Here is a 24,732-nt window from a genome sequence, read left to right on the forward strand (position 1 = left end):
TATAAACACGAGACCAAATGTGTCTGCGTACATCCTGTAATTTACATTTCTGCTTGTTCTCAGTGTGGTTCCTATTACACACATACTCAACGGGGAAATATGTGAGCAGGAACTGAAGTGTTCAGTCATGTTTCTCTGACAGTGTGTTTACTTTGGAAGGCAGGTGTTCGGATTGTGGAGCAGATGTTGAGGCAAACACAGTAGGGACAGTTTGGGTCTGCTCAGTGTTACTTTGCTCAAACAGGCTGACCCCTCAAGTGTCTGGGCTACCTGTTGTAGTAAAAATAATTGATGGACGCCTGATGGAAACCAGTTTGACTTCTCTGCAACACAGGGGAGCATTATCTCAACATTTGTGTATTTTATATCAGGATATAGATTTCTTTAATCTTCCTCTAACATTAGCAGAAAAAAAGGCCCTTGAGTGATGAAAACTCAAGTGGAATGTCAAATTTGGAATTCTTCCTGAAGGCAGATGACAGTCGACACTGACTGCTATTACAAGCAAATGTTTGATAGCTATGGAAACCAAACTAAATGAGAATAATTCTTCAGAAAATGCCATAAATGCTTTTTCTGCAGCTCCCGATAACCTCCTGGATACAGAGGCCTCTCATAAATCTTTATGATTACATTAAGAGTTCCAGTGAGAACATACTGGAATCTTTGAAACACTGAGATCTGACGCTGTATATACAGCTCCTCGGAGCCAAAGGTAACCTGCTTGGCAAGCACATGCAACCTTTGTAAACCGAGTCTCTCCAAACTACCCAGGCATGCAAAGAAAGGTGTTCCCCCTCCATGTGAAGGTACTGGGAAACATTTCTGGATAGACTCAGAGTTAAACAACAAGAACAATTTCTAGCTGGCGGCTTTGGCAGAGTGCTTATAAAAACCTTTTAACATGGCTCGATGAGAACAAGGGAGGGCAAGCTGGCTACCATGTGTGGGATCAAGGTCAAACATCTTTGCAGGCTTGTTTGGAGGGGGTAGGTGGGGGGGTAGGTAATGAACTCTCCAAGGTTTTTTTTTTTAAACAAAACAGCAAAATGATGAGAGGTAATGGGGAGGAAAAGAACAGCAGATCCTGGTGAGAATCCAACAAAAGCAAAGAAGCAGAGGCGAGAACACATGTCCCACTTTTGAAGAAGAGCTGGGCAAAGGTAAAGGAGGAGTTGGCGGGAATAAAGAGCGGCTGCAGGTCATACCAGACATATTTAAGATGGCTGTTTGGGGCTAGAGCAGACTTTTCTTCTGTAGGCAGGTAGAGCTGTTTGGGAAGCTGCCACAGTCCTGCTCCATGAAGGATCCCTGCAGAAATCAGGACAGTTGACAGCTGAGTTTTGACAAAACTGTGGATTATACACATGCTCTGCGTCTGTGTTTCATATACTGGTAAAAACAAACACTGATTAGGATGATTTTGCGTGCGCGTATTTATGCCATTGTGAGTTCATAACCCCAGTGCGTGTGGTCAGTTTTCTTTCAACCCTCTCTAGCTGTCAGCAGAGCGATGGCAGCAGCGAGCCAGTGAAGTCATCAAGTAGTTAAAACAAAGCAATAAAGAATCCAATGAGCTCCATTAATGATGTCACTGCAGTGGTACTCGGCAATGCTGCGCAGCTCTGAGTGGGTGTTTGTGGATCCATGTGATTCATAACAGAGCACAAATCAGTGAACTTGATCTGCATGTGTAACCAGATGATTGGATTTTTTTTTACTGAATATATTGTCGGAGCGAGTGCCAGTGGGTATGTTAGTGTGTGTGTGTGTGTCTTTCTGCTGATGATTAAGTTTGTGTGTCTGCGGAGCTCAGAGGTTTCAGGTAGATCAGAGCCAGGCCCTGGGGAGGTAGCGCTCTTTTATGGAGCTCCTCATCTTATTGGCAGTTTATGTGCTGTAGCCAAAAACTGCCAGCACGCACCTCAATCTTCTATCTCCAATATAAAAAACAAACAAACATTAACTCCACAGGATTAAACTGGCTGTATGTAGAAGTAGTAGCATATGTAGGCAGGCCTGCACTGTGTGTTTCAGCTGCTCTCTTCTGGTTCCTGGCTTATTAACCCTTAGCTCCTGCCTGAAGCTGAGAGGCGCGAGATCGCCCATGCTCTGACAAACTAACTCTAATCCACACATGTGTTCATTGTTGCTGAGAGCTCCTTGGAATAAAGACTTAACACACAGTCTGTGCTAGTTATATCTCAATAGATCAAAGAGCTCACTGCAGGATATGATGGGCTGACAAATCCATTTGTAAATAAAGCTATCAACTTTTTTCTGTCCAAAAAGTTCTTAAATCATTGGCTGGTCTTCAGAAACAAAATAAGGAAACATTCATGAATTTATTACGAATGCTGTTATCTTTGACCGTGCTGAAGTTACCGTATCCAGTCTGGGAAACCAGTTCTGCTGCTCCTCCAATGGGCTTGGTAAAAACCCCCACTATGCCTTTCCCCACTCCAGAAATCACCCCTTTGGCTTTGCTACCAGCTGAGCTCTGCATCTCCCAGTTCCTTTGGAAGTTCTGCATGGGCTGGTCCACGATGCCGGCTATTGCTCCTGACAGAGAAAAGGAAAAAGTCTCTTTCTTAAACTCACCAAAAGAAAACTTTAACAAAATACAAAACGCTCAGTGAGTTCAAAACACCTCTCTAGATTATTGATAAATTGGTATTAAACCAGTAAATATAAATGACACAGGTATTCAGACATGCTTTTAACCTATAGACCATCCACTGTGATAGATTTACAGTGCATCCACTGTGATGCAGACATGTGGGCAGCTGTTTGGTTCCAGTCAGTATATAATACATATAGGAGTCTGATTTGAGACAGACTTGAGTTTTATTGCCCTCTGAGTGTTTATTGTGTCCCTACTGTGCTGTCTCCACCACTCTGTGTCACAGCTCTCACCACAGTGTGAGCACCTCTTTGAGAATGTGCCAGTGTGCAGCAGATGAAATGTGCGTAGGCAGAATGTGTTATGCATATGAACAGTGGTGAGAAGAAAGTATTTGGCCCCCTTCTTGATTTCTTTTTTCCCATGAAATCTTTTTGTCACACTAAAATGTTTCAGATCAAACAAATGTTTGACAAAGACAACCAGAGTAAATATTAAGGAGAAAGAAGCAATCCAAACCTACCTGACCTCATGTGAAAAACTAATTGCTTCCTAAATCCAATACGTGGTTGTAGCAGCAAGAACCGCAATCGAGCATTTGTGATAACTGGCAATGAGTCTTTCATATTGCTGTAATCTGGTTCACACTTCTTTGAAATTTTTAATTCAGACACATTGGAGGGTTTCTGAGCATTAACAGTCCACACTTCGACTAGGACACTCCAGGTCCTGAAGCAGCAAAGCAGCCCCAGACCATTACTCTACGCTACCATGCTTGACTGTTGGTGTCTGAGATGCAATGTGTGCATCTCCCACAGATGCCGTTTTTGTCCAGTCTATTTCTTATCGTTTAATAATGAACTCTGACCTTAACTGAGGCAAGTGAGGCCTGCAGTTCTTTAGATGTTGTTCTGGGTAGGCTCAGAGGCCTTTTCACCTAATAAATGAAATCATCATTTAAAAACTAAATTTTGTATTTATTCGGGTTATGTTTGCCAAATAAACCCTGCAACAGACTGACAACCTGTCCAGGGTGTTCCCTGCCTCTCGCCCTAAGACAGCTGGGATAGACCACCCCAACCTGACAAGGATAAGCGGAAGAGAATGGATTGTACACACACATATATTGCTCATTTCAAACATAACTATATTTTGGGGGTTCATTTATTACTTAATAAGACAGCTAACTGACTTGTTTGAAGTTTGGTGTTCCTTCTCATATACCTAACAAGCTAATGCCGAGTCGTGACAGTCCCTGTCTCAGTCCGTCCCCGAGGCTCTCTGGCAGCTGCCGTCTCCACTCCTCCTGCCTGGTGTAGTGCTCCTCATCCAGAGACAGACGGTCCATGTTCCTTGCCAGGCTTGTGGCTAAGTTGGTGATGGAGGTTAGGGTGCCTAAACAGAAATGAGAAATTCTTATGTTTTCTCAGTGTCTCTAGTGGCAAGGTAGAAGTACTTTTATGAATTAAATCACAGATTTAAAAACTTCAAATGAGAACATGATTTCCAAAAGTGTCCTTCACACTGATCTGCTGAGAAGACTGACTAAAGCTGGGCTTACACTGTGCGATTTTTGGCCCATTTTGAGATGATTTTTGAGTCGTCTCGGCCCGATTTTGGCCTTTATCGTGCGTCGTGGATCGTGTAGTAGACGTGGGAAAACGAGAAGCGATTAACACCTCACGACCAGCTCCCGATCATCAATCGATTGGTCGTGAGGATTTCAAACCCTCACGACTGTCGTGAGGGTGTCACCGCAGCTGCTCACACTGCGCACGCGCAAACACATAAACGTCGGTGAAAAAGACGGAGTAGCACGGCAGTGCAGCGTATGAGCTGAACACAAGCGATGGAGGCACTTGTAGAACTTTGGAAAGCTCATCCAAACCTTTTCGATGTGGCCTCACAAAATTATCACGACCACAACAACCGTGAAAATAGTTGGATCTACACTGCTGCTCAATCACAGCTGACTGATCAATGTTTTTCATTAGCAATTTAGCAAAGTTGATGGTGGTGGCGTGCGTGTCTGTGTGAGTGAAAGACAAAGAGGGAGAGCGAGCGACAGAATTTCCGTTATAACCTTCATTTTATGGACGCACAGTGTGAGCACTTGCATCAGAGCATCGGGCCGTATAGTGTGAGACCCTGATCGTGAGCGACGAACTTCTAACCCCTGCGAGTCAATCGTGCAGTTTGAGCGGGAGCTGAATAACGCGACTGAAAAAAATCGCAGTGTATGCCCAGCTTAATGTTGAGGTGGACACTAAATGTTGACTTGTGCTTTTAACCATGTCTGCCACAAAACAAAAGTGAAACACATCATTTTGTGTAACTTGTGTTTGTAAATGTTATTTGAGTCATTTCATTTATCACACGGGAGAAATGCCATAACTCCATGAGATAACTTAATCTGATGCTCTATAGTCTATATTTGTTGTGTTGTAAGTCTTGTGTGAGACTCACATGGAAACTCTTCCATCTTTGAGTCCACAAATAAAATAAAGACATAGAACAAAGACTGAGCATTTATGTTACCTTTCGAAATATGTTTGACGAAGGAGGTGGTCCCTCTGGACACTCCACTGACAAAGGCTCCAGGCCCACGTGTCAAACCCTCATATGGGAGGCGGAAAAAGTCGGATACGCCGTTACCGATGCTCCGCACCAAGCTGGCAGGACTGCCCAGGATCTCCAGAGACCCCACAACCCAGCCTGAGACAGACACAGTGTGCTGCATGGTTACATTTGTGTAGAGCAACACTACAGTACTGCACTGTGACGATCTGAACTAAAACAGGATATTTATCCATATTCTCATGGGTCGTACTCTTTGCACTGCATTCTGAGAAGTCACAAAAACTCCACTTCCTCAAGGCTATGAAACATTTTAGCAAACAGTCACAAACCACCTTCATCCAGAAAAGCCTGGACTGAAAGCAAACGCTTAAATAAACTAAACTTTAACTGTGTTATTTCTGGAGTGAGTCTCATTACTCAGAATGAACATATTTTATATTTTCATGCACGATACAATTAAAAGAAGTTTTGTATTCAACAGATATTAAAAACATTTTAGACACTCGCTCTTAGGAGGAACATTCTTCACACGTGCGCTGTGGATAAAGTGTCCTGTGTTTGCCAAAAGCAATTTAGAGTGGGAGGCTCTCTCAATCACAACAAGTCACGGAGTAACTTACAAAGTATTTCACATCATGATTAGATTTTTAAGAGTTCTTATCTCAGTAATACACACACAGAGACACACACGCATGCACGCAAAGTCTTGCATGAAATCACACGTGTGACACAGCACAGGATTTACAGCCTCCTACTATCTCACCTCTCTCATTAAACCATAGAGTCCCCTTCAGATGGCACGGCTCATTGATATTTATGCAGTGACAACTCCATCACAAAAATCAAATAGTCATTTCTCAGGACGCCGGGCCCCGCTCGGCTCTTATTCTCTGTCAATTTGCACTTGAATGATGGACTCTAATGGTAGGAAACCTACTCTAGTGGGGCCTCGTGGTTGATTCGGCTTTATATGGTTTCCCAGTTGTGGTTTTGGTAAAGCATAAAGTCCTGACAGGAGCTGATGTTTACAGGCCTGAGTCATGCCTTTAAACACACACACGTGCTAGAGTGTATGCAAAGATAGTGTGTCTATTGTCCATAAGGCTTTGTATGTGCACGGATTTACACATGTGGGCGCATGTCTGATCATAGCGCTGCAGATCCTCATGTTAATCAGTCCCAGAATGCAATGTTTCCTGGAGCCCGGGTCTTTATGATGACTCAGGAAGAGGAGAAGGCGGTAGGGTGACGTGTTGAAATACGAGCAGAAATGAAGGTTCTAACGAGAGACAGCGGGAAGGAAGCGTCTGGCCAGAATGGTGATTTCTGATGTGGAAATGACTGGCTTAAATCAGACCATGTGTGGAGGCTTTGACTAGACAGGAGGACAGCACAGGAGAGCGGTATGGAGCTCTTACAGGGCCTGATAAGTCAGACTTAGACACGGTGACCGCTAAAGGATTAACCAAAACATACTGCCAACAAACTGGGTGTGAACCGTGAGTTATTGGTCAAAACTTATGATACACCACTGAATAATGACAATGACAGAACATAAGTCGTTCTCAGGCCACTGGTGATTCAGGTTTTGCTTCCTGGAGCTCAACAGTTTTCCAGCAGCCCCGGGGTGTATCATTTGAAAGATCAACTGTAGCTGTGCTGAGAAGAAATGGCAGAATTTTCTTACTTCATGCTGAATTCACATTTCATTTGGCAACCGACACCACAAATTGTGACACCAAGCCCATCATAAAGAGAATGTAGGAAAAAAGTGCATCATCTAGTGCGAATACAGGTGTTTGAGGGTAAGAGAAGCTTTATAAGTCCTGTCTGCTACCTACCTGCTCGGAAGAGGGCTCCCGCAGCATAGTGCATGGCCAGAGCATGGACGAGCTGTCTGGCTGTAGTGCAGAATGGCCCTCTCTCAAAGAGGGAGAAGGACAGAGGAGTGTGGTCTGAAGCAATGTACAGCTTCAGAGAGGCATGGATACTAACTAGCAGGTTGACAGGTTGGATGGTCAGCTTCTGCAGCTGCACGGGGTGGACCAATGCCTGCGCTGACTGGAGAACCTAGATCACACATCACAGTTATCAAAAGAAATAATTCTCAGACATATTCCACATATCATTATGAGGTTGGATGCTGCTTCCTGTCAGTAACATAAGGTTCCATTGTAGTTATAAAGATTGTCAGAATGTAGCAACTAAAAGCAGAAATAAAACGATCGTGTCATGAATATCGCACCTGCTCAGGGAGGGTGGAGGTTGCTCCAAGTTCTTTGCTGCACCGGGTCTCTGCAGAGGCAAAAGCATGGGTGGGGATGTAGGTGTGGAACAAAGTCTTGATGTAGTAAACAAAAGTGTCTTCGAGGTAGACTCTGGCAGGCTGGAGCTGGAAGGAGAGCTGAAGAAAAAGAACCTATTCTGAGAATTGCTTCTTCACAATTGTTTGAGAGAAAGTAAAGTCATTTGGACAGAGATTATGCTGATCTCTTACAAGCTGTGACAGCTGCTGAAATGCTTTTAAGCGTGATTTTGTTTTGCCTCCAGTAAAAATGAAATCATACGTCAGGTAAGTTATGACAATGTGTTGGAAGGGAGAGTGCGGTTAGCAAACAAAAATGCACATCAAGAGATGGGAACTAATCGAACCTCCTCCACCGTGCATCTGTCCCCAGCCAGCGTCAGCCTCATCTGCAGAAAACAGGCGCGTTTGAACTCATTCATTGCTTCAGGGGACTCAGTGGGGTTGGCATCACAGCTCCACAGACTCCCAGGTTCAACTCCCCCTCTCTGATCTTGGCACAGCAGCACAGGGAAGTGGAAACTTGCCCGGTTATACAACTGGTTGTCCAATTGCAGACTGGAGCACCACACCTCGATGAGAGATGAGTCACACAGCAGAGCTGGGATGGCTGCTGTACCCACAGAGGGGTCAACGGCTAGCTCCGGGGGCAGGGAGATAGGCGTGGGAGCCAGGCTTAGGAGTAGCTTGGTTAATGTGAGTCTCAGGAGCTCCACCGAACTGGTGGGACTGGTGATATCATCACTTAGCACCATGCTGGCCTCACTCAGGAGGATGCAAACAGACAGTGTGGAAGACCTGAAAACAAAACAGAAATATTAACCAAAAAGATCTACAGTGGGAAGAACAGAAACGATTAAAAATAAATGGTATTTACAAATGAAAATATAGCAACAGTTAAAGTAGCCATAAAATTATTTGTCATTTTTTGGGTACAGTCAGGAAACCTTTCCAGGCTCTGATTATTTGTAAAGGATAATAAGGGACCATCTACCAGAGCACTTTAACAAAGATCATTGTCTGAGGTAATTTGTTTACATTTACCTAACATGTGATTATATTAATATCCTGTTTTGCCAAAATGACAAAGCAGCTTGCATGTGTTGATGTAATGGAATAAAGCTGTAATACTATGTTCTACTGTACAACTAACCACGCTCATGACAACACTAGAAGGTTTTATTGCCCTCCTGTGGTGAAAATGATGCCTGTTTCTTCATGTTTTGAGTACTGCATGAAAACATAGCTGTTAACAGTAATCATAAAGCAAATGGAAGTGAACACAGTAATAGGCACAGGGGTAGATAGCTTGAGGTTAGGAACAACAACATGCATGCTTGATTTCTCGTGGCTCAATTATGTGGGGAACATAAATCGACAACAATAAAACCACTGCCTGTGCACGCATACCTGCTGTGTTGGTTGATTACAGTGTCCACGCTGCCCTCTGGTGCCAGAGACAGAACCAGGGTGCCTTTCTCATAGGCCACGTCTATGTAGAGACAGCCAAAGCCTGGCAGGAACACCACCTGAACAGCAGCAGAAAACTAATGACTAGACATTATTTGTCACATGATACTTTGAAGAAGAACTTTTACACAGTTCTAGCTCAGGTCAGTGTGTGTATGTGTGTGTTTCAGAAGTTACACGTGTCTGACTTTAACCTATGCCACTCTAGGTTCAGAGTCATCACACAGTCATGTGAAGAAAGGAAGTAGATCACTGCTGAACGCTTGGCTAAGCAGTCATAACAAGTCTAGCCTTTGACTTCTCACCCCTACCACACAGGTCAAATTCAGACTTCACGGTAACCAGAGATACAGAGCCTCAACCACCCCACCCCCGCCAACCCACAGCTGCCTAGACACAACAGTAAACATTACACATACTGCTCCTTAACATTTTGCTAACCCTACATTACTACCCCAGACCAGACCGAACATTCTTACCCTGGATCACCATTTAACCCCAGAACACGCACAAAACGAAAAACTAATGTTGCGTGAAGAAGGTTCCGACATACCTCTAAAACCTGATTTTCATTTGTAATGGATCAGCCACACAAACCAAGCTTAATTGTTAACTTGTTTTTCTAATGCGAAGCTAATTTAAAAGAAAAATAAGTGAAAACCTGGGTGCTTGTATTTTATTATCATCATCAGTCACAAGACTGTGACGGGGCTAATCTTCATTACCAGCAAAACATAATGAACTCTGGCTCCATCTAGCTGCTCCTGAGGTTTTGTTATCACTGACATCTGTGGTGTTAGGAAAGGTGTTTCTGTGTGTTTAGGTCAAAAGTTCAGATTGGTCTATCACTAGGAGGAGGAATGACTTAAGTGGTACATTTCTTCAATTACTACTCTTTAACCTGAGTGCCAGGGCAGTTGATATCTATGGGGTCTGTCCAGTCGGTGGTGCTGTGGTCCGAGGTGTTTTTCAGCAGCAATGTGGGCAGCATCTCTTTCTGCTTGCACTCTGGGAAACTGGAAAAGTGGTAATAGAGTTCATGGTGCAGGGAACAGTTAGCAGGCAGAGCACGACAGTACACCTCAGTCCTTGGAGTTTCTGTGAAACAAAAGAGAGGAAAAAAAAACGTGCAAGAGAAAAATTTTGAGTTTAACCACAAGGCTTATTAAAACACAGAGTAGAGGTTTCCAGTGTAGCCAGAAGGTGCCCTGCTTACCTTTGACATTTTCCTTTAAAAGCAGTGGGATAGGACACTTGTTGTGGATTAGCATGCGGGGACAAGGGTCTTCATTAAGGGTGATGTATGTCACTCCAAGGTGCTCCTGATAGGTCAGGACTATTGCTCTGCATGAAAAAATAACATGAATAAGGTAAAAGGGCAATTTGAAGAAATTGTTTGCATCGGCCCAAAACTGAATACAAGTTTCATGAAGTCATCCTTTTCTGGGAAATCTTGCTGACAGACAAATGGACAGACCGACAAATCACATCTATGATGTACCTCCACCTCAGCTCTGGCCATAACAGGGCAATAAACCCATAAATAAACTGTCTGCAGACAGCTCACATCCCAGCCCTTTCTAACCACACACAGATAAGCAGTCACACACCCGTCAACACGTCAAACGTCACATTATTGCAATGTCCATTTGCAAATCTCTAAATGCATCTAGGGGCAGAGCCCTAACTGAACCCAGGCAATGCATCATCACTGTGTGTGTGTGTGTGTGTCCATGTTTGTATTTGTGTTTATATCTGTGTGTCTGACTACACATACAATTATGCACAAATGAAGAAAATGAACTAAAGCTGGCCAGTTTTATCACCATATCATACGGGTGTATCCGTAAAAAACGAAATTGTCCATTTATGAGCTATTTATCACCAAGTGTATATATCACTGTGTGTTCAGTCCCTGAAAGCCATCCAACCAGCTATCTAAATGGGCTACACTAGATTAAAAGAAGAGAAAAACAACACGAAATTCAGATGGATGAATTGCACAAGAGCAGCTGATAAACTGACAGTGGAAATGTTGAGGGGATTTCTCCTCCTGCTTCATCATCAGTGTGTAACAAAGTGTGACTAGCTACAGTGTCTCCTCTCTTTATGTCTAGTGCCAGCTGGGGTTCGGTGCCCAGCTCTAAATGGACTGTCACGGCCAGCAAACCGCAAATGTTCTGCTTCACCCACCTGCTGCTCAGGCCACCCCCTGAGTCTGGTTCCCTGGGAACAGATAAACTCTGCCTGGGGAAGTCTTGCCGGATGGGAGCGGGAAGGCTCCATGCTGCAGATCCAACACCGGCGTCAGGCCTTGGACACAAGCTGAAGAGCATGTGTCTGAGTGGCAAAGGGAACTCCACCATTCCCTGGATGCTGGTTTGGAGGAGGTCCCAGCATGGCACTGAGCACGGTTTGGCTTGGGATGAATTCTCAGGGGGAAGGAGTGTGAACGTGGCCGTCTCTGGTATCTCACAGATCTGGGAAGAGTACATAATATAAATATTATAAAAAGGCAGTTGAGAGGAGAGAAAAAGGAAAATAAATCATGGTAAGAATATAAATAAATGATAGATGAAGGGGGAAAAAAATAGAAAACGAAAGAGACAAAAAGAAGAGGGCAAGGTGACATGAGCAAATGAGAATAAAGAGGAGAAATGGTCAAACATCTGATCAGAAAACAGGATATAAGATGGGACACGAAGGCCAAGAAGAAAAGAAAGCCAGAGAGCAAAGAAGATGCAAGTGATTACAACAAAAGATACATGGTAAAACCACATTGTTATTCTACTCTATTCTTTCTCCCACTGAGCTTAGAGCTAAATTGGTAGCAGAGAAGCCCTGCTGTGCTGGCTTAACAGCCAGTGAGCAGTGTGTAGTATAGGACTACAGGGATTAGGCTCTAAGCATGATGAATAGACAAACTAGAAAGGCATTCCTAGCCTTGTTTGCGGTCTGTTATTGTTAAGCCCATCGCCCGCTCTTTAGTTTCTTAAGCTCTTTTTTTAAAAAGGTTTTTCAGTCAATTAGTGGCAACTGGCAAGCTTTGCCATCCTTCCATAAGGGGATCTGAAAGCTTGTTAAATGACATCACAACATTGTTGCCCTCTTTAGGGACAAGCAGCAGATGAAAGCAGGAAGGAAACCTGCATCCAATTCTGGGTGTTTGTCTAATGTCCCTATGAAGTGCCATTGCCACATGGTGAGAACGGCAGAGGGAGAGAGGGGGCTGGGGGAAGGTTTGGGACATGATCTGATGGAAAACGGCTTGCAACATCCCAGGGTATGTGTGCTGGGGTAGACACACTGCGTTTGCAATGTGCATGGGGAATAAAATGTATGTTTGAAGCTTCAGGAACTTGAGCAGGCAGACAGGAGAGACATGACGCAGGACCATAAGCACACACAAATGCCACAAGGATAGAAAGTAGCATTGTGAAATGAAACTCTGGGCCAAACATTTACACCGTTTTAGAGTAAGAGCTAACAGTTGAGGATGTGGTCAGGTGTTGTGATGTATGATGAATTGTCCTTGTCTAGTCTGAAACATACTAAAAATATACTGAACCTGCATTGCTGTGTTTCACATTTTAACATTTGCCAAAATTCTCAGCTCATTAAGTCAAAGATGATAAACCGAATTCAGAGAAACCTTCATTCCCTCCCTATGACAGGAAAAAGCATGCATTCAAATTACCTGGTCATCAGCTGCCAGTGCGTGGTCACTCAGCAGGGGCCTGTAGTGTATAGTGTAAGGAGTGTTGTTGACAAGAATTGTCCTGTCCTCTATCTGCAAGATCTGGATGCCATGTCTCACCACAGATGACACACAGAACTGACACAGCTACGGAGGAAAGAACAGGCAATAAGCTGTCAGCGATAAATGATTAAAGAAAGTAACAACGTTGCTTCTTGTGAGATCTGTAAGTCATCATGTGGTCACGAGGACGACAAATGGTGAATAGATGGCAGGATGGATCCATGCTGTCAACGCTCCATATTCTGTCCCTATGCAGAGATTGAGACTCATCAGACAGGGAAACGTGTTTAAACGTAGCCTTATTTTACAGTTCTCAGGATGGAGCGGCACTGCGTGTGGTACCTGCTTCCAATGTCAAGGAGGTGTGTTCAGAGATGCACATGTTTTTTGCCTTTCTAATTTCACCATTGCCTCCAACTTTGTTATTTTTTCCCAGGATATTGCTAAACACTGGCTGCTTTTTCTTTTTCACATAATTCTCTGTAAACCCACTGGTGGCTGTTTGAGGAAATCCAAGTGCATCAGCAGTTTCTGAAAAACCAGTTCACTTGGCATCAATTCTAAGTCACTTAAATGACCTGTCTTCTAGACTCTGATGCTTGGTTTCAACTTCAGCAGATCCACTTGACCGTGTCTACATGCCTGAGCACAGTGAATTTCTGCTATGTGATTGGCTGATTAGACATTTGTTTCAAAAAGCATTTAAACATGTGTATCTATCGAATTAGCCGGTGAGTTCTCATGCTGGTAGGAGCTCTGTTGATTTGGGAAATATATTACAATTATTTCTTCAAGAATTATGTATTCTTTTCCACTTGCCTCCCTAATAATTCATCAGAACTTTTTGATTCAAACCACATTATGGCTTTGTAAAAAAAGAAAGAAAAGAAAAAAGAAAGAAAAACCACAATGTAATTCAATAACTGGCAGAAAATAAATAAACCTAAGATATATGGACAAAACCCCCAAATTAAAAACATTTCTTGACAAATATGCCTAAACTTCACTTCAGTTTTAACAAACTATTTCACTTTCCCAGTGAGCGACTGTATATTAAAAAAAGCTTTGAAGTTTCCTTCACCTTCTGTTTACCAGGGAAGGCTCCCAGTGTGATGTCAGCTTCAACATATCCCTCCTCATCCAGAGTGACCACCTCTGAGCTTGATCCCTCCTTCCACCGAGGAGAAGTTAGGTCATGAACTAGTTTCAGGGCTGTAGACTTGTGGACAGTGTTAGTTTGGGCCCAGTAGATACCAATCTGGAATGCTTCCTGGATTGCAATGAACAGGAGTTCAGGTTAGAGAATGACAACAAGAGACAGAGAATGAAGGAAGCATCAAAAAATTTACTATCAAATTTGAAGCTGTGACTTCTCTCCAAAAAGCTCAACTAAGTGCTCCTGTATATCAATTCATACAGTCCTCGCAAAGTACTGTATGAATTCATTACTAGTAACCTCAGTGCTCCACACTGATTGTTCATCTGGCTCTGGAGCATACTGATGATCAAAACACCAGCCTTCTCCTATTAAACCAATCCGGTGTGAGAGTTGCAGCTGCAACTGTCTTCTCTCGACGTGTCGCTCCATGATAAATAGGAGGTTGCTATGGAAACAACGATGTATTTGTTTCTATTTCACAGGCTATTACACATTTACAACTTTTTATTTTGTTTCCTCGTGCTGAACCATATTAGGTCTTGTTCTTTGATACACTGCCTTCCCGCCTAGCGCTGGGTTTCTGACAGAGAAATGTGCGTATGTGTGTGTGTGTTACGTTCCAAAGGGGGAAAACCATCTGCAGGCTGTTCTTTCTGATCTCAGAAGCCAGTGAGAATGCATGCCTGCAGTATACGGTGACAGAGCTTGGCCGCAGTTAAAGACTTAGGCAGGGAATATTGTTGTAATGCAGCTCTGGTGAATGATCTCAGGTTTTGTGCTTATTAGTCGAGACTGAAGTGAGAAAAGAGCTGGTTCCATAATAATGGCTTTAATGCCACAAAAAGACATCCATGTCCTGATGTCAAAATATATATTTGCTGAATTATTACGACTATTGTCATGATGTCACAAAGACGTTGGCAAGTACAATACAGTCTATTAATGTCTTTCAAAATAAGAATGAGTTTTACTGGAAATGTACTTCTGCTGAAGAAAAATAAGTAATAAATGAAAGTTTGACACTTTGTTTTGGACTCTTACTGATCTTTAAGGCTATGATACAGAATCTGTGGAATATAAGGAGATTTTAGGGACTTGGGCCATTTTTATCTTTTGTAGCTTTGAGTGTTTAAACAACTCCCATATACATTTACATACTCCCATATGCATACAAAGATCTTGTCGCACTCTACCTTGAAGTTGGGCGGTACAATGACCTTGCCGGCTGGTATCTGCAGTACGATGGTCTCTCCCTCAAAAAGCCAGAGATCCCATTGGGAATCATTGGCCAGTAAGGCCCAGGGGAGCAGCTCCACCAGGAGTGTGTTTAGACCAGGTTTCCAGCAGGAGAGCTTCACCTGCATAGGACTGTCCCATTGTGCAAGAGGCTCGAGCACTGACCTGTTGGAAGAGAACACTTCTTGGATAAATCACTCCAGCAGAATCCCAGTATGGAGAAGTTGATTTGAGGAAAATGGTCACTTGAGTCGAAGGTTTGCATCATTTTACACTAAAGTATTTTAAGCACTGCTGCACCGTATAAGAACTAAATGTCTCACCCTTTCAGTCTTAATGACCAACTTTATCAAAACACTCCATAAAAATGGAAACCTTACATGGTTTAAATTTGGCAAATCTGACATATCAGATTGGGCAGCTTCCAAGGCTCCTGATATTTTTAGACAGTTTCTTGGTTGTCTCATTCTAACCACTTCAACTGTGCTTATAATCAGTGATTGTGTGCACTGACTGTGATGTCACCATAGATCTCAAATTTGAGCAGAGAACAAACAAACAGGTCCAACATTTGTGTGAAGGGTTAAGGTGTGAGGTGAGGAGCGATACAGAGAGCAAGCTCGTCATTTTTCCCCAGCGTTGATCGGGTTGTGTATTATGAATTCGACCCCTGGCTGAGACTATCGATGCAGAGCTGTAGCGCACTGAAGTGTCTGAGGAAGAACGTTCAGAGAAAATGATCTGGACTCGGAGTGGCAGCTCAGATGAACGTTAAGCTGCAGGATCGCCATTTTGAGACATGGAAGGAGTACCAGCACCCACTGCAGCTGCTCAAGTGCTGAGAGACATTCCTCTCAGTTCCACTGAGAGATCTAAAAATAGCAGCTTTGCTGAAAACAGTCCAGTGGTGTAATGAGTCACTGACCTCGAACGTGAGATACGCCAAATTGAAATCTTGAAAGGCTTTTGATTTTTTTTGTTCTTGTTCTCAGAACTTTTTGATCACACCTCGTGCTGACCAATAATGTACTGACAGCAGTCACACAAGCTAAACAAATACACAGACAGAAGTGGTCTGCAAACAAGTTATGCAATACAAACAGATCCAGAGAACAGTTGACAAGACATTTGGGATCACACATGGGCATGTTGAGACACAGACAAACAGGCAGACAGACAGACTCATTTTTCCACTAATTCACTGACACGGCACTCATTTCATGGTAATCATCATCTTGTGAGCCCTAAACAGTGCTGAGTGCCAGAAGAGAACCAAACAAACTCAGACTTACTCTGAAGTTCAAAGCCATCAAAGGCAAACCAGTCTTCTCTCTCCCACAAGGCCGCCTGGACTCTGCTCAACCTACCAACCTGTCAGCTCAAACTTGTCACAAACCCAAAGACTGACTGCAGTGAAATGGGACCAAAAACACTGGGAACAGCTTTTCTTTACCATTTACTGGTGTTTATGGTAGTGTGTGTGTGGTTAAATGCACCACTGACCTTGTGGATGGAGACAAAAAAGTGCAGGGCTCATAAATCATACTGGAGAGATCACAAAACTGTAATGGAAAATAATGTGCTCAGCAGCTTTAGTCTAACCCCAGTGATTCTGGAGATTAGGGTTTTAAAAGTGTGAATTTTGAGAGGCTGCTGCTCTCAAAACCCGTACACATAGCAGCTCGAGTACACCACAAAAAGAAGGTGTTTTTTTTAAATGATTATGGAGGTGCCCCACTGCCTTTAAAAACCCAACAAAGAGAATTAAAAAAAACATTTACCACTTCAAACTTCCTTTGCCCTTTTAAGGCACAATATTTACACACTGCCTGCCAAGGAGCTTGCTTGGTGTTGGTCTGGTTTCTTGACTGTGCCAGGAAGACAGAGTACTATTTCCAAACAGCAAACTCTATCACTATTATCAGCATTAAAGAATAATATACAAATTAAACTGTGGCTTTAGCTTTCTGTCCAAGTTTTGAGTGTGTTTAAAGACAGCAATCAGAGCTATTAATCCTAATGACATCCCCCTTTTCCCTCAACATTTTTCCCGATGCTCCTTCGGAGCAGCAACTTCACAGATTAGACAAACTGCCGCTTTCTATGATGGGAAGTGAGCTTTGGCCTTGGACTTTGTCTCTCAGGAAAAATAGAGAGGCCCGATTCAAAGAGAAACCTAACACCCGATACCAGCCCTCCACACAGACGCAGTGTGTGACATTTAAAGGTGAGCGATGTGTACGGTGGTGTAAGTGCAACACAATGGTATAAGTGTGTATACACACATGTGCATAGCAACAATCTGTGTGTGTGTGTGTTTGCATATGTATCAAGTGTAGGGAAACCAAGGCAACCACAAGCAGACATATGGCCCATATGTCCAGCAGATCCGCTGGGACTCTTTGTAACTTGGAGCCTGTGGGAGAGCATGTGGCTGCGTCTCCTACTGCTGCTATCAAGATGATTCCCAGAATGACATTTGTAGACAGATTCCCATGTGTGTTCTGCCTGACACTATACGTAAACTCATCCACGGGCCACATTTACACAAGTGCAGGCATACACATACAAGTGTATATACGATGCATGCTCTGCAGAGATGGGCCAAGCCATAACCAAATGCAAGACCCTCTCACTTGTGTGAGAAAGTGGGACTGTGACAGGATGACAGCCTTAATCTCCGGTCTGTGGGGACAGCAGTGGTATTGCTGCTAATGTCTGATGCATGGCTCTGCATTGTCTTTGCAGTTAACCGTTTTATTATGAGAACAAAGAGTGAGCAATAAAAAGAAGCTTCTTTCAATCAAGGCTCGCTTGCACAACTCTCTGCTTTGAGGAGGAATGCTGTAAGAAGCTAAGCATTAGAAAAATAACACACTGGTGGGCTGCGTATTATGAAACTTTAAATTTAATGCTAGCCACAAAAGAGCCATGACAGGGATGAAAAAGAGTTATTGATGCTACTTATTAAAAAGATCACGAGGTGTCTTAATGAACAGAAAGAAAACTGTTTTTAAGTAAAGAATGGAAAAAAAACAAACATCTGCCAGTAAAGAAATATTCACAGCACTTTGTACCCTTGCAAACATATATCCCACATCAAATCTACCAGCCAGTGCAATGCAAAGAGTACCTGCCAGCGTCTTTGATGACATACGGCCATGGAGGCTCATTGCTTCTCTTTGGACCATAGAAATCAGCCAAGATGTTTTCTGGATTGTCCTCGTGTCCAGTCTTATTCAGTATCTGCTTGATTAGGCTGGTGGAGATGGGCACAGCGCAGTGCGAAGCATCTTCATCTTCCCTAAAGAGAGAAAGCACAAACATAAAATCATTGCAATTTCCTCAAACAGCGTGTGACTGTGACGTGTGTTCATGGAGAAAGTAGACACCCTAGATTTGATAAGACACAAGAGACAGCTGATTTAACTCAAAGATTAGGAGATATCAAGTTCAGTGAAAGTGTGATAAAAGTAAACAAATAAAGGCACTGCCTGTGACACAAAATCATTTTTTACCAGCAAATCTGGCTTGGCAGTATGTTATTTTACACCAGAAACAATTCAAATATACTTTATTTCACTATAAAACAAGACATCCTTTGACAACATCTGACTATTCCCATTGTTCTTTTCGATGCAATTAAAGTGACCCCTAGCTACACTCCACTTTTGCCCTGAAACCTTGAAGCGGGTTCAATCTGCCTTTTGTTATGGACTCCTCTTCATGACACGCAGTCTTGTCTTACAAACACTAACTCATAAGGATCAGAGAAAAAAAGCTAAATGGCAGTAAATAACCCCACTGAATACCTAGGTCCCAGACACTGGTCAATTATGGCTTTGCAACAACAAGAGAAAAAAAATCCAACAGTTTAATAACCTCTTCTCTTTATCTGGGCGGCATCCAGTTCCACTTGGCCAAAGCAAAGCAGCCCCTTACCCCAGAGCAGTAGTTTATTAATAGAGCCCATTGTGCTATAAAGGGAACACAGGGGCTATTGCTTATGGATCTGGGGCAAGACAGACGAGAGGGACAAGGTGTTGACGGGAAGCTTCTCATCCAGAGCAGTTCCTGAGGGGGAAAACTGGAAGAGGCTTCTGATTGTAGCTCTTGATCTTCTAATGTGGTGGCCAGAACAAGGAGAGCAGGACATAAGAGTTCTGGTTAAGACTTGTCTGTGTCTCTTGTGCAGAGACCACAGCTCTGTTCTCTACCTCGTCCATTAAAGCCCACAACTATGCGTAATTACAGGAAGGAAAGATGAGCTGTTGACCAGCGAACAGACTGGATCTGTCCTAGGGGTTTGGGGTCGGGGGGAAGGGGGGCCTTGTGTGCATCTGTACAAAATGTGTGTATGTTTACAATTGTGGCTTGTAGTGTGTGCTTATGAGAATGGAGAGGGATGAGGGATGGATTGAGCTGCGGGGGACAGGAGAGGAGAGTATGCAAGTTTGTGCGGTTTGAAACAGTTTAGGCAGCGGACGGATCGTAAACACGAGGAGCATTGTGGTTGCAATCTAGAAAGACAAGACACTTAGTTCTTTCTGAGCTTGCTTTTTGTACAACTGAAAAGGATTTATCTTCAACAGCAGGGGCCAAATACATTCCCAGTCACTGTACAGCCACTGCGGTTCCTTTATGGCAGCTGAAATCAAAACAAACTTTGTGACCAGATATCTAAACACAACAGTTACAGCAAAAAAAAAAAAAAAATCTCTCAGGGAGAGTCAATTACACTCAACGTTTACTCTGTTTATTCAGATCACCACCACTTGCTACCAAAAGGTTGACCCCCCCCCCCCCCACCCAGCACCCCCCCCCCTTATGTATTTGCATAAAACAACTTAAATTACATTTGGAAAGATAACAAATATAGTAGAAGCAACAACAAAACAATATGTGCATGTGGTAGCCATTTCCCTTGGGGCCACACACACTGAAGCATAAACACTTCTGTTACTGAACGACACCATGCGCCAAAACACATGCCATGTACATATATATATGACATGAAATGAGGTGTAGTGGTGATGCTAGATAAAACAGATAAAATACAAATGAATTTCTTAGCATTTCTTTGATGGACTTGGCTACAATGATAAATTGTACAGTTATTGGTTTCTTACACAGAGGCTATGGGAAATATGTGCAAACACATAAGGACAAACTGGGGCAAGTAATAGGCGTAGCAATGATGTATGTGACAGCCTCTGCCCATGATGAAGTGGCATCTGTCACACTTACACTGGCACATTTCTAACCAAGACAATGACAGGCACGGACCACACACAGACACCGGGCTAGTGCGCATACATTTTTTTACCTCATGCAAACATAGACATAAAAAAGTATTATTTCTACACAAACAAACTACTGGAAAAAAAACCTGCTTTGCTGGGGCTTTATCTAAATGAGGTGTAATGATGGCCCCGCCTAAAATGTCAGAATTGAAGCTATGTGTCAGCCAAGGTGGCTTCCTCTGTGTGTTGGTTCTGTGTGCGTTCCCAGGCTATGTGTGAAAATTATATGTCATGCTCCCTGAACCACTCTTTCACAATTTGAGCTTGACAAACTGTCATGAGAAAGAAAAATACACTGAAAAATCCTGTCATTCAGTATTTTTAGGCACATAAAGTTGCTAAACCTACACCTAAAAACCACTGGAAGGTGCTCACCTATTTGCCATGTGGTGAGGTTTTTTTTGTCTAGGCAGTGCACAATAAAGGCAGTGCAAAAGGACTACAACAACTAAATTGGCCACTGAAAATGTCTGCTGGAAGAGAATAGTTTTGGTTAAGACCAAATGACAAGAATATGAGGTTAAACTGCATCGTACCACCATCATTAGGAGTGATGTCAGATGTGCAGAAATTGTAACATGTAACATGTTTGTGAAGCTGAGGTGTGTTATATAGTGTTTCATAGATCTTAAGCATGAAAAGGTATTAGACATTACTTGAACTACTATGTCCTTTTTTGGACCAATGCATTTTATTTTTTTTTACCTGGCTTGGAAAGTGAGATGGTGGGTGAGGTCAGCTTCCGTGTTTAGCAGGGGCTCCTGGTGACCCTGTCCACGTATTAGCTGGCTTTCTCGCAGTCCGAGGCTCCTCTTCTCTATATGCACGATTAGAGAGTCCGGCAGGTGGCTCCTCATGACAAACAGTGGACTGAAAACCACCTGGAACATGGTTTTCATACAGAACAATCAATGAAAAGACAAACTGATGAGAGGAAAACTAAATCAGGAAAAATAATGATTACACCAAAAATGTAAAGTTCTTAATCTTAAGTGTTGGATAATTACTTAGTTCCCAGAGATCAAAACAAAAAGGTTTAAAATATTCTGTAACGGTAAATATTGTAACAGATGCTCACCACTCTTTGCTGCATATGAGAGTTGGGTTCGATTGTGATGAGCGTGCACAGAACATAAAGCAATGAGCCATTAGAACAAGGCACCTGAAAGGAAACAAACTAGCTGTTAGAAGATATCAATACCAAAGAAGCCTGAAGGATTTTCAACAAACTTGACCTCTGACCTTGACTTTGATATTTGGTCATATTTGAACTAGATTGAGCATTTCCTATGATATGAATTTGAAAATTCTATGTCGCCTCATTCTTGATCTATGTGTTGGGTGTTCATGCCACCCAGTGGGATGATGACACTACCCCCTGAGCCTTTTATGACTGATGGGAAGTTGCAACGCTGTGTAAAATGCAAATGAAATACAAAGCAATAATTAAGAAATCTCATAATCTCATATTTTATTCACAACAGAACACTGAAAACATTAAATGCTTAAACTGAGAAAATGCACCATTTTAAGAAAAATATTGGCTCTTTTGGAATTTAATGGCTACAACATGTCCCAAAAAAGTTAGGAGAGGGCAACAAAAGACCGGAAAACTAATTGGTACTAAAAAGAAACAGCTGCAGGAACATTTTGCACTAATTAGGTTAACTGGCAACAGGGCCGTAATGTGAGTGGATACAAAAATGCAGGATTTCTCAGAAGAAAAGATGGGCTTCGTTATGCAATCTGCAAAAAAATGCATCGATAAATTGTGTAACAATTTCAGAATAATGTTGCTCAATGTAAAATTATGAAGATTATGAATATTTCATGCAGTATCATCAAAAGAATTAGAGAATCGTGAGAAATCTCAGGGAGCAAGGCAAAAGGTTGAAAATCAATAATAGATGCCTGTGTTGGTTAGGCCCTCAGGAGTAAAAAAAGGAGTGATTCTGTCATGGAAATCACTGCAGGAGCTCAGGAACACTTCCAGATTCATTTTCTGTGAACACAGTTTATCGTGCCATCCACAAACACAGGTTAAAACTCTATCACGCACAGAAGAAGCCATATGTGAACATGAGCCAGTAATGCCAGTGTCTTCTTTGGGCCAAAGCTCATTTAAAATGGACTGAGGCAAAACTGCTCTGTGGTCGGATGAATCTGATGGTATGTGGGTGCATTATTACCTATAGAATTGGTACCTTGCACATCTGGAAGGGCAACATGAATGCTAGAAGGTTTTAGAGTAACTTATGCTTCCATCCATATAACCTCTATTTCAGGGAAGGCCTTGTGTATTTCAGCAAGACAATGCTAAACTGCATATGCATCTATTACAACAGCATGCTTTCACAGTAAAAAAGTCCGGCTGCCTGCCGGTGCTCCAGATCTTTCTCCAGTTGACAACATTTGACGCACCACGAAATGAAAAATACGACCCAGAAGTCCAGCAACTGATCTATTCAGTTCCCAGACCTTTACAGACTGTTGTTAAAGGAAAAGGAGAAGCTACCCTAGTCCAACATTTTTGAAACCTGTTGCAGCCATCAAATTCAAAATGACCTTTATTTTAATACTTTTTTAATAATAATCTTTTTTCTAATAATGGCACATGCTTGTATTTAAAATTTACACGGGTGGTTAAGATGTAAAATATGAATAAACTGGATAAACTTTAATGCTTTTGCTCCTTTTTACCCCCTGGCATGATATTTACTGCCTCCATCAATGATGTTTTGTCCTAAAAATCTTTGTTTCTTGGCTTCTTTCAGCAGTTAAATGTTAAGTCTCCCTAAAGCCCTGCAACACAATACTATGGCTGTGAGGACTGACAACTGTTAGTGCCAGATAGTGGCCCATTACAGTCAGTTAAATCTTTGCAAGATTTAAAGGCTGAGAATGTGCCCACCAAACACTAAGCACTCTTAATGTGTCACTGGTGTTTGTCCCATTTACTCTTCACTCCTCATTAAAGTCTTGGGATGCCAAGTCACATTACAAGCGGTTTCGTTTATGACAGCCTGGGGACTTCATTTACTGGTAGGGTCAGCAGAGCAGAGCAAAGAGACAGGGTGAACATTCAGTTTTAATATACAGACCCTTGCAAAATAGACTTATTTGGATGAGGGAGTAAAACTTTGGCAAACAGATGCTCTACAGTGATCAAGTAAAAAATGCTCACCACTGGGATAAAGTCGCGATGACCTTCTGTGCTTTCTCTAAAGCTCACGTTTAAAAAACGTTGAAAATAAGATTTAAGGATAAGGAAGATGAGATATGAAAAAGGAGATACCTCAGATGGATTACTGATACAGGGAATCATCAGGCAGATAAAAAAAAAAAAAAAAAGAAGACAAACACTGAAAATGGAGGGATGCAGGACAGGTGGACAGGCTTGATGCCAGACGATGAAGTAAAGAAAGGAGTTAACTAGAAGATAGATGAGTGAGCCAGTGTGTGGGCGAGAAGGTAAAAGGCAGGGAGGAAACATGCGAGTGAAATAGCAGGAGACAGGCACAGATAGAGAGATCTAAGAACCCAGCTACTAGTTCAGGCAGCTCTCTCATTTGGAGCCAGCCATCCAGATGTGCAATGAATCGCTGATCCTACGAAAAAAGATAACAGTGCATGCTGGAGTGCAGTCAGAGATGTTCAGACCCCCTTTTCCAAAACACACACACATACACAGGAGCTGGAGTGGTAGATGGCTAGCTGTTAACAGCGTGAGGCTTATAAATAAAAAAGAGAGAGGCAGACAAAGAAAGACAGTTCAACAAAAATAAAGAGCAAATACAAGAACAGCAGGGAAAAAAGCACAAGAAAAATAAAGAGCAAGCGCAAGAACAGCAGGGATGGAGCTGGCGCTTATCCAGTGGTGTGAAAGTGCCTTCAAAGCCTTTCCCTGTGCCCACATATCAGCTAGTGTTTCCTGTCTATGGTTAACGTTGTTATGAGAGAGCATAAACAGTATTTTCTACCTCTCAACATGGCTGGGTTATGGGTTGCAGGGTCTTTGTAAGCCTATCTGAGGGGAAGATCTCAATCTGTTCTCTAACAGTGAGTAGCAGCATGGAAGCGCTGCCACTGTGGCCACCCAGGAGAAGAGGATCCGGTCACAGTTGGTGGTCCAGTCACTGGCTCCAAACATGTTGTGTGGATGGAGAGCCAGTCAGAAGTAGTGGTGTGAGCAATGTGTGAGAGAAACTTTGTGTGCATGGCTAGCACATTCAACAGCTTGCATTTGGACACACACGCGTGCTCCAGGCACAGTGGAGCACGCGTGTGCATTTTAAT

At 42.7% G+C, this 24,732-nt stretch overlaps 1 protein-coding gene across 3 annotated transcripts in view; it reads right to left on the reverse strand.

The window, feature by feature from the left end:
* vps13b (vacuolar protein sorting 13 homolog B) overlaps positions 1 to 24,732 on the reverse strand; it is a 314,335-nt gene that overhangs the window by 1,704 nt on the left and 287,899 nt on the right. For all 3 annotated transcript variants that reach the window (XM_026183458.1, XM_026183460.1, XM_026183459.1), the window contains exons 49-65: positions 21,515 to 21,598; positions 21,142 to 21,317; positions 18,267 to 18,437; positions 15,091 to 15,298; positions 13,820 to 14,008; positions 12,676 to 12,822; positions 11,172 to 11,458; positions 10,195 to 10,322; positions 9,880 to 10,076; positions 8,919 to 9,037; positions 7,856 to 8,306; positions 7,449 to 7,607; positions 7,045 to 7,273; positions 5,162 to 5,338; positions 3,848 to 4,018; positions 2,386 to 2,562; positions 1,209 to 1,311 (exon numbers count right to left, since the gene is read on the reverse strand). In XM_026183458.1, coding sequence (XP_026039243.1) covers positions 1,209 to 1,311; positions 2,386 to 2,562; positions 3,848 to 4,018; positions 5,162 to 5,338; positions 7,045 to 7,273; positions 7,449 to 7,607; positions 7,856 to 8,306; positions 8,919 to 9,037; positions 9,880 to 10,076; positions 10,195 to 10,322; positions 11,172 to 11,458; positions 12,676 to 12,822; positions 13,820 to 14,008; positions 15,091 to 15,298; positions 18,267 to 18,437; positions 21,142 to 21,317; positions 21,515 to 21,598 — 3,173 coding nt within the window. The remainder of the gene's footprint in view (positions 1 to 1,208; positions 1,312 to 2,385; positions 2,563 to 3,847; positions 4,019 to 5,161; positions 5,339 to 7,044; positions 7,274 to 7,448; positions 7,608 to 7,855; positions 8,307 to 8,918; positions 9,038 to 9,879; positions 10,077 to 10,194; positions 10,323 to 11,171; positions 11,459 to 12,675; positions 12,823 to 13,819; positions 14,009 to 15,090; positions 15,299 to 18,266; positions 18,438 to 21,141; positions 21,318 to 21,514; positions 21,599 to 24,732) is intronic.

Source organism: Astatotilapia calliptera, chromosome 11, assembly GCF_900246225.1.
Source record: "Astatotilapia calliptera chromosome 11, fAstCal1.2, whole genome shotgun sequence".
Lineage (NCBI taxonomy): Eukaryota > Metazoa > Chordata > Actinopteri > Cichliformes > Cichlidae > Astatotilapia > Astatotilapia calliptera.